Genomic DNA, 10851 nt, shown 5'->3' with positions numbered 1-10851 from the left:
TAGCCTCCTGTTCACTTCAGCTGCCTGGCTTCCAACCGCCATCTTGGTTAGCAGTTAATTTGCATATTTCCTGCTGATTAGCCAATGGTAAGGCTGTTGGGGTTATGGTCAATCTGCATGTTTCTCTTTTATTAGATAGGATAGAGGCCTGGTGTGCGGGTGGAGGCTGGTTGGTTTGCCCTGAAGGGTGTCCCAAATCAGAGTGGGGGTTCCCTTGGGGCATGGGGCGGCCTGGGCTAGGGGCCTGTGGTGGTTTGCAGACTGGCTACGCCCCCATGGGGTGAGGGTCCCCTCTGGGGGGGCGTGGCCAGCCTGGGTGAGGGGATGAGGGCTCTTTACAAGCTGGCCAAGCCCCCTAGCGGGACGCTCACTCTATGAGGGTGTGGCCAGCCTGGGTGAGGGGCTGATGGCTGTTTGTAGGCTGGCCATGGCCTCATGCAACCCAGGCTCCCAGATCCTCTTTGAGTGGAGGCCACAAAGGCTGGAAGCAGGTATTTGGGATTTAGTTAGCTTTTATAATTGAACCTTTGTTGCCTTGAACAGAGCTCAGGGCCGGCCAGGGTAGGCAGGAAGCTTGGCTTCCTCCATTGCCAGGGGCAACCAAAATCTTCTGTTTGCTCCAGCTCCGTGGCCACAGCCATCTTGGTTTGATTTATTTGCATACTCGGTCCAGAATGGCTGGTGGGCATGGCTGGTGGGCATGGCTTGTGAGTGTAGTGGAGGTACAGTCAATTTGCATGTTTCTCTTTTATTAGATATGGTGCTTATTTTCAACTAGAGGCCTGGTGCACAAATCCATGGGGTCCCTTGGCCCGGACTGCCGGATCAGCCAAAACCAGCAGTCCAACATCCCCTGAGGGATGTAGTGGTGTCCGAAGCAGCAGGTGGCCTGGGAGGAGCTGGAGCTCCGGTCAGGCGCCCCGCCACTCCCATTCATGCTGGCCCTGCTGAGCCTGCCGCCAGCACTGCTGGGTAGGCTCACTGCCATTCAGTTGTGGGCACTGCCACAGCTGTGCTCACCAGCTGTGAGCTTGGTATCTGGCGCCTGTTGGTCAGCTGAGCAGTGCTCCCGCTGTGGGAGTGCACTGACCACCAGGGGCAGATCCTGCTTTGAGCGTCTTTCCCCTGGTGGTCAGTGTACATGTTGATCAGTCAACTGACTGGTCCTTTAGGCTTTTATATATATAGATATCTCATTATTTGTAATTATTTATTGTAATGTTTACAAGATGTAATAATAACTCCACTTTTATTCTTATACTAAAGGCTCAGTGCATGAAATTTATTCACTGGTAGGTTCCCTAGCAGCTGCTGGCTGCAGGCTACTGGCCGGGGACTCCCTCCTTCCCCTGGTAGCCTGCTGCTGCCACTGCAACCCCTGCCACTCAGAGCCTCCTTACCTTCTCCTGGCCAGCCCTGCCCCCTGGCCGAACTCCCAGACAAACTGCTGGTCAAGGGGACAATTTGCATATTATGCTTTAATTATATAGGATACTGGAGATTTATATTTTCTCTCATCTCTTTTTTTATTGTCCTCACCCTCCCTTTCTCTCTCCTATTTTAACCATCCTGGACAAGGTTTTATCAGTTTTGTTATTCAAAGTATAAACTTTTAATTTTTTTAGTTTTATTTATTTGTTTTCTAGTTAATAAATTTCTGCTTTTTTTTCTTCTACTTACTTTTATGTTGCTTCTTAAAATAGAAACTAATACCAATTACTTGGGCATTACCTCTATCTAATATGAATAAACTGATAAATTTCCCAAAAACGTGATAAATTTCTCTATAAGCACTTCTTCAGCTGAATCTTTTAATTTAATATTTTATATTACTTAATAATTTTTAACATAACTTTTGATATTTAGTATAGAGTTGAAAAAATGCTTTCCACTTCTAAGGATTTCCGTTTTTTTACAGAAGTTATTTAGAAGTTCATTGTTGAATTTCCTAATGTTTAGGGATTTTCCAGATAGCATTTAATTACTGATTTCAAATTCAATTCCACCAAGGTCAGAGCATGTACATTGTAAGAATGTGGCCTTTTAAATATGGAGATTTGTTTTAATGAACCAGCATTTGTTCTTAATGAATGTTTCTTATGCACTTGAAAAGTATGTGAATTTTTCTCTTTTAGAGTAGGATGTTAAATAAATGTCAGGTCAAATTAGTTGGTAGTATTATTCAGGTCCTTAATGTTTTTTCTGTCTATTCTTTTAATTAATAAAAAAGAGAGTAGCAATTTATTATAATTGTAAGCTTGTTTATTGCTTCTTTCTGTATATGTTATTGTTTCATGTATTTTGTTACTCTGTTTTAAGTGAATGCATTTTAAGATTGTCATATCTTATTAATGAACTTATCCTTTATCATTATGAAATGTCTTACCTATTTACTACTAAGATTTTTGTCTGTAATCTACTTTATCTGATATTAGGATCGTATTATAAGTGTTTACTTGGTTTGTGTTTTTTCAATCCTTTTATTTTAACTTCTGTTTCTCTGTATTTAAGGTATATTTCTATTTAAAAAAATATGCTGTTAGCTCTTTCTTTTTTTTACCCAATATGACAATCATTGCCTCTTAATTGGCTTATTTAGACTATTATCTTCAGTGGAATTCATTTGATACATTGGGGCTTAATATTACAATATCACTATTTATTGTCTAAGTTTATTCCTATTTACCTAATTTCCTGATTTCTTTTGGATAAATTAAAATCCTTTCTATACTGTATTTTATGCCTAGTATACCTCTTTTTAAAAATATATATATTTTGATTGATTCCGGGGAGGAGGGGAGAAGGAGAGAGAAATAGAAACATCAGTGATGAAGGAGAATCATTGATGGAATCATTGGTCGGCTGCCTCCTGCACACTTTCTGCTGGGATTGAGCCCACAACCCAGGCATGTGCCCTGACAGGGATTTGAACCATGACCTTCTGGTTCATAGGTCAACGCTCAACCATTGAGCTGTGCTATACCTCTTTTTTAATGGTTACTCTAAGATTTGCTTATAGGATAAGGATATAAAAATATATAATTCCATTTTCCATCCTCTCACTCTTTCTGCTATTATTATGCCTTTTGCTTGTATACTAGAGGCCTGGTTCACAAATTCTTGCACGGGTGGGGTCCCTTTGGGTGGCCTGCAGGGATCAGGCCAAAACCCGCAGCCCAACGGCGCCTGCAGCTCCTACCTACTGCTCCCGCTCATCCTGGCCCCGCTGTGCCTGCTGCGGGCTCTTGCCCAATTAGTCCCAATCCAGAGAGGCTCATGCTGCCACAGCAGCGCTTGCCAGCCATGAGCCCTGCATCTGGCACCCTCCCAAGGGGAGTGACCTGTGGGATCAAGCTGAAACCGGTTCTCCAACATCCCCCAAGGGGTCCTGGATTGTGAGAGGGCACAGGCCAGGCTGAGGGACCCCTCAGGTGCACGATTGGGCTGGGGAGGGACCGAGGGAGGGCTCCAGGGCATGTCCAGCCCATCTTGCTCAGTACTGATCAACTGGACCCCAGCAGCAATCTAACCTAATGATCAAAGCATCTGCCCCCTGGTGGTCAGTGCACATCATAGCGACTGGTCAACCAGTTGACTGTGTGCCCTCTGGTGGTCTGTGCACATCATAGCAAGTGGTTGAGCACCTTAGCATATCATTAGCATATTGCTTTCATTGGTTATTCAGTTCTGCTTTTTGGTCTATTTGCATTACCCTTTTTTATTATATAGGATATGTAACAAATGCCAATATGCAAACTAAAGTGTTATTACTGGTTGTGTTTTAAATTGTCTATAGATAGAAAGCTATGAAAATGGTAAGATCAACCTTGTTTATTTCCCTCAATTCCAGTCAAGGGCATGTACCTGGGTTGCGGGCACATCCCCACTGGGAGATGTACAGGAGGTGGCTGATCGATGTTTCTCTCTCATCGATGTTTCTGACTCTCTATCTCTCTCCCTTCCTCTCTGTGAAAAATCAATAAAATATATTTTTTGAAAAAAAGTTCATGAACATATTGTAGTAGCTACTTTGAAGTCCTTGCCCCCTAGTTTCAACATTTGTATCACCTAATGGTATATGTCTACTGATTTATTTTCTCTTGATCTTGGGTCTCCTTTTTCTAGTATTTTGTTAATATTTTGCTTGTTTTTCTATACCCGCTATTTTTTTTTACTGTACACTGGACATTGCACGTGACATGCTATAAAATTTTGTTATCTTCTGAACAGTGGTGATTTTGTTCCAGACACAGTTACATTACTGGCTGATCATCTTGATCCTGTGTTGGCTTGCTTTTTTTACATTTTGTTAGTATTCTAATTGTTTATGGTGGATTTGCATGCCTGTAGCTATTACTTCTTCATGGCCAGAAATGGAAGTAGCCAGTTAGTATGGAACTGTTGATCTTTTGACTTTATTCTTAAGTTAAAACTTCAGTTTCATTTTTACTTCTAAGGCATGGCCCACTTGAGGTTTCAGTGAAATGTTTAATATGTTTATCTAGTTCCCTTAAGTTGATTAAATTAAAAGTTCAAACACAATTTTCTCAGCAGTGGACAGATGCAGGAAAAGTCTGTTTAGCCTTTTCAGTCTTCTAGCTTTTGGTTCTCACTAAATCCTTCTTTCTCACCATACGTCTTCTTTCTTCATGCACAGAGTTCACTCCAGGACAGAGGGGGGTATATCTACAGGTTTTGGAACATCACTCTCCTGTGGCCTCCTCTTTCACGTGGTTTCTCTTTTAATTTTCAGTCACTCTGAAGCTTTGAACGCTATCCTCTTACACATCACATCAATAAGATTAAGGTTTTCAGCTTGTGTTCTAGCTGACTAGCCCTGCATGGATTGAGGTCTCCCAGGGAGAAAAAGTACCTCATAAATTTAGATTTTCCCTATTGTGGTCCTTTCTTTAAAGAGGCAATATCTCCAGTTCTCCCTGCTTTTATTTGCTTGTCATAATCTTTAACCTTTAAAAAATATCCTACCAAGAATTTATATATTTTAAAAACACTGTCTAGGGTTTGATGCAAGCCAATTTGCCATTCCATTGTCTTCTGTTTATTTTTTGAAATGATGCACAGAGAGCATACTGCTCGTTTCTGGAAATCATTTCTTATTACAAAGTATTTATTGTATCTGAAGAGATTTAGCATTCCTTTGTAGTGGTAAATTCTTTTTAGATTCTCCATTGTAGTGGTATCTTTTTTTTTTTTTTTTTTCGATTCTCCAAGTTTCCCTTCTTATATATAAAAAGGAATTGAAGAGAAAAAGTTATAATACTAACTTTCCTCTAAATTGCCTTTCCTTTCTTAATTAGTCATACAGACTGAATTAATCCTTAACCTGAGGGAAACCTACAATCTTGCCTTTCTGAGATTTTTCTTTTTAATAAATTGGACTAAGAAAGAAATACAGGTACACCCAAAAGAATTTAACTGACATATATATTCCATTTATAGTATTTAGAAATAAGTTAATTCTCAAGTTAATTTAGATATGAGACGCATTTAAAAGATGTAGTTTTCTATGAGAGCTCCTAGAAGACTAAACAAACCTTTTTTTCATTTTAGTACTGTCTCTCTAGCACATATATGAAATGGATTGAATATAATTGCTTAACTAAAGATCAAAAAGATTGAATATCTATATTTTCCTTTTTATTTTTCTATAATCTTTAATTATAAATATAATTTTCAAGCATGGCAACCTTTTGTTATTGTTTTATAGTGACTACCTGTTTGCTCCCCAATATTTTGGGGATTTATAACACTGTGAGGCAAGTAAATAATTGCAAGCATATCATTTTACCATGTTCATGTCATGACAGTTAAGAAATGAATGAATGTATAGGAATTGAAAAACGATAAAGTGAATATACAACTATGTTAAATCAAAGGGAAACTTTTACTTAACTCATTATTTTAAGAAGACTAAGTCTTTAAATGCAAAATGTGTACCTTTTAATTTATAGATTCATGTATCATACAAAGGTGTTAGAATCTTTCTATGAAATAAAAGTAACCTCCTTAATGATAGTTTTATCTCTCATTCAATAGGTAGAATATGCAATATTCCAATTGTAATCACAGAAAATTGAATATTTTTTCACTTGAAATGAAAACACATGCACACACCCATATTCACACACATTCAGCAAGCAAAATTCAACCCAGAAAAGGCTATTTGTCCCCAATAGACTTATTTCTTTTTTATAAATACTGTTGTACAAAAGAAGCCCTTAATTGTTTCTTTAATTACCGCTGCATATCTACCTTAACATCTTGTCTGATAATCTTATCTACATGACTGTTATTCCTTGGTTGAAAGTGATTGTGATGTTTAACTTCCTGTTCTGTTTCAATTTATGCTTCTCCTATTGTCTGTGTAGCACTGGAAACAGCACTTAAAGTGACTCAAGCTCTACCTCATTTTCCCTCTACTTTAATTAAGTCATGTATTGACATTTGATGTAATTTATAGCTGATAAATTCAGATTTGTCTTATGCCAGACCATGTACTGTTTCATCTATTCCTTCTCAGTTTAGTTTTCATTCCAGAAAGTTCCATTAAGAGGCCATTAATTAAAATGTGTGTAAACATAATAAAGAGTCTTACACAGGCTTAAAAGTAAAATTGGTCTTTTGTATGTAGCTTTCACTGGTAAGATGACTTTTACATCAATGTGTCCATAGTTCTATATATTGGTGCACTCACAAACACACAAATGCTACCAAATGCATTTATATACATAAGCATCCAACAGTATGCCTTATAACAATGTGACATTGACTTAAAATTTTTAGTAATTGTGCTTTATAATATAGCTAGTATTTCTTTAATCATTTGGTCATTTCACACTTACCTTACATAGTTGGTAACAATATATGGAACAGGTGTAAACTTTCACAATAATAGGTACTCTTGAATCTGATGTGTCTAATTTTTAGTGAAACAAATTAGTTTTGTTCTTCATTACTCTCCAATAGAAGGAAGACATTATATTTCACTATATTTTTTTGTCTGCAAGAACAATGGAGCATTACAGGTCACACACAACAATCTTCTCTATGCTATAATTAGTGCAACTGACAACATTGTTTCAAAAATAGCAGCATAAGGACGAGTAATACACCTATGGTAACAAATATTGCACTATATTAAATATGATATTTTATTAACCTTTTACACAAATGAAGAAATGTTATTTTCTCTTTGTTCTGTGAGGTATTATTTTCTCTTTAGTAGCTAAAATAAGTCACCAGATATATCTATGTCTCATATTGAAAATATGAGATCATTTTAAATACATTTTGACTATATTTATATATAAAATAATTAAGGGCAGATAAATTGGAAACATGAATCAGGTTTACTAACTATATAAGTGAATCTGTATTTTGTCTTAAATTAAACACAAAAGACATTTTAGAAATGAAATATAAGTACGTATAAAAAAGGCTAGCTGCTATAACAGAGAAGCCTGCATTCTGATTGGCTTAACAAATGACAAGTTTCATTCTTATTTATAGCCCAGTCTAAAATGGGGTAGCAGATTTTATACAGTTATTCAGGATATTTCAGTCTTTCCAGTTAATGGCTCTCCCATCTCTTAGGGAGGCAATATCTCCTAAGTATTGTCACAACATACGGGTCAAGTCTGAAGGTAGTACCTAGTATGCATCACTTGTGCCCATGTACCATTGGCCAATACTCATTCACTTTGTTACACTCAACTATAAGGCAGTCTGGGTATTGTGGGCTGATTTTCTTATCTGGAATAAAAAAGAAACTGCAATAAACAAGTCACCTGTGGTTTGCAGGACTCTCGAATCTAGACAGTTTACAACTTACATCCTTGAAGTTACCTGAGTGGCTCTTAAAATAAACTTTAACCTTAAGTAGGCCATAATTTTGAGTCACAAACTATTGTGTTTCTATTAACCTCTTTACATGCAACATCTAAACAACCCTCATAAATAGAAGGCGCTGTTGCCAATGAACAAAAACTGGTTCTCAAAAAGTTTCAGTGCCCTGCAGAAGCTCACTGCTTACTTAGCTAGTAAGTGGCAGAGATGGTATTCAAATACAGAACCTCAAAGTCCATGATCTTTCTAATATATTTCAGTGCCATGATAACTAATAAAAATTGTACATTCCTTTGACAAGATATGCTAAAATTTGCCATTTATATTTGGATTATAACTTACTTATAAATAGGATTTGATTAGTCACTAATAAGGTATAATATTGACATTGGAATCAGTTCCAGTGGTCGGCAAACTCATTAGTCAACAGAGCCAAATATCAATGGTACAACGATTGAAATTTCTTTTGAGAGCCAAATTTTTTAAACTTAAACTATATAGGTAGGTACATTGTTATTAACTTAATTAGGGTACTACTAAATCTTAGGAAGAGCCACATTCCAGGGGCCAAAGCGCCGCATGTGGCTCGCGAGCCACAGTTTGCCAACCACAGGTTTAGACTATCATAAACAAAGCTTTTACAAATATTCATGTATTAGTCTTTATATGAACATTTGATTCCAAGTTGTAGTATTTACATACCACAAGTGGAATACCTCTTAGTAATAAAATAGAATACACACAGCAACATAGATGAATCTCAAAATAATTGTGCTGAGTGAAAGCCAGATAAAAAAGAGTACATACTCTATAATTCCATGTATATAAAAATCTAGGAAAAAAAGATAATCTACAGTGATAAATGAGTGGTTGCCTGGGAGTTAACATGGAGAAGTTGAAAGGAGGGATAATAAATGGGTAGGAGGAAACTTTGGGGACCAAAGGATATGTTCATTATCTTGATAATAGTAATGGTTTCAGGCCTGTATGCATATGTCAAAACAATGGCTCGCCTACTTTATATATGTCAGTTTATTATATGTTTATTATGCATCAATAAAGCTATTAAAATAAAACCTTAAAGAAGAAAAATCACTTAATTCTCAGTGTTTAAATTTCTTAATCTGTTAAACACCTACATCTTTGTTCTTCAGTGATATTATGATTATGCCTATTTAAAAATGTGGATTAAGACTTAAAATTACCTCTGAGAGGTCTAGATTATCAAAAACGTAACTACTACTTCTAGAATAATCTTAGTCCAGGTTTAAATGTATGCTTTAATTATGTAGACCTTAGAATTATATTTCACGTTGTCCTTTGAGCTCAACTTTTAAGTGGATTTTCAAGTTAATTTCATATACTTTACAGTAATATACAAGTTTTATCTTTTCATGACATTTTAATTATAAATACTAATCTTTATGAAAGGATGTTTACATAATCATCATTGTTTTATGCATTGATTTTAATACATTCCAGAAAATTAAGTGGTTTGACCAAAATAAGTTCCTTGGTATGATATTAAAGACAGTATTAAGTCCTATACTTTTGAATCATGATCATTTGAATTTGGACCATGCTGTAAAGGAAAGAGAATTTGCAAAGACCCTGTGCTGAATGTGGCAGTTGCATTTTTTTTATTGTATGAGACTACATTAAAAGACTCTTTACCTAACTGAAGAAAAGTTGCCATTATTTCAACCCCTAGTAATTATTTTAGTACTCATTTATAAGGTGGTAAACCGAGAAGCACTTCTGAATCTATTCATAATAGTAAACCAATCATAAGAGAGCAATGTGGGTTTTTTGTTTAATTTAGTTTATTTTCTTTACTGATTAGCAATGTTTTAAATCACATTTCAAACTCATGATTTGATTATTCTTCTGTAACATAAAATTTCTTATCAATAATTGTGACAGGTTAGGACACAACCACTATTTCTTGCTTTCAAAGGAATTTTCTATTTTTGTGTGTGTGGCTTTAGAGCACCATGTGTATTGTTGTGTTTGTTTTTGTATTAATATTCACTAAAACTATTGTTTCTTCCATAGGCGGACGTAATGAAGTTGTCATTACTGAAAACAATAACAGCATAACTGAGCAAATCACTGATGTTGTGAAGCAACCAGCCTTTATAGCTGGTATTGGTGGTGCCTGCTGGGTAATTTTGATGGGTTTTAGCATCTGGTTGTATTGGCGAAGAAAGAAGAGAAAGGGACTCAGTAATTATGCTGGTAAGAGACTATTTCCAGCCAAGAAAACCTCTTATCTTTAGGAATGTGTTGAAATGAAAAAGAATGGAATGAGATGGAATATTAGAAGAGTGAATGAATGAATCTTTTTGGCTTGTTTTAAACATCTGTTCTGCAAAATGCAATTATAAACGACATGCTTTAATGCATTGCTATTCAGTATACCACATTATAACCATAAGGCAATCTTTTTGCTTGAATTTTCAATGAAGCATAACGAGAGTGCACAATGATAAATGCTTAACCATTTTTTTCAACTAGTTCTTCAAAACAGAAATACACAGACTTTGCATGCTATGAAGCCGTTCCTTGAGATTGTCTTTAGGGAAGAGGATTACTAAAATGCTCAGGAAAAAAGTCTTGGCAGAATTAATAAGACTGGTGATGCATGAATTAAGGATTCACTAGTCAAATAAATGTCTGGTTCAAGGCGATGAGTCAGCATTTTAGAACGGAGACGGAAAAGAAGCAGCAGAAGAAAAGGAAGGTCCTGTGTGTTCTACCTGCCTGAAAGGATGTCTTGTTTTAGAATCCAAAACAGAATTTCAAGGTTTTCAAAGTTGTGGGCTTTAAAATATTTCCAAGATGAGAGAGAGAGAGAGAGAGAGAGAGAGAGAGAGAGAGAGAGAGAGAATTATCATCAGTGACTAAAAGAATGAACTCAGTAATGAAGCTTAATAACAATTTTGACTGCAATTCATTTTAAATGTTTTATCTAACAACAATCAA

At 36.3% G+C, this 10851-nt stretch overlaps 1 protein-coding gene across 8 annotated transcripts in view; it reads left to right on the top strand.

Moving 5' to 3' along the window:
- The window catches only part of ROBO2 (roundabout guidance receptor 2), a 709767-nt gene that overhangs the window by 628803 nt on the left and 70113 nt on the right, over positions 1-10851 (top strand). For all 8 annotated transcript variants that reach the window (XM_006773936.2, XM_015570594.1, XM_015570599.1 and 5 more), the window contains one exon: positions 9922-10104. In XM_006773936.2, coding sequence (XP_006773999.1) covers positions 9922-10104 — 183 coding nt within the window. The remainder of the gene's footprint in view (positions 1-9921; positions 10105-10851) is intronic.

Source organism: Myotis davidii, unplaced genomic scaffold, assembly GCF_000327345.1.
Source record: "Myotis davidii unplaced genomic scaffold, ASM32734v1 scaffold24, whole genome shotgun sequence".
Taxonomy (NCBI): Eukaryota; Metazoa; Chordata; class Mammalia; order Chiroptera; family Vespertilionidae; genus Myotis; species Myotis davidii.
This window is presented reverse-complemented; position numbering and strand designations above follow the sequence as displayed.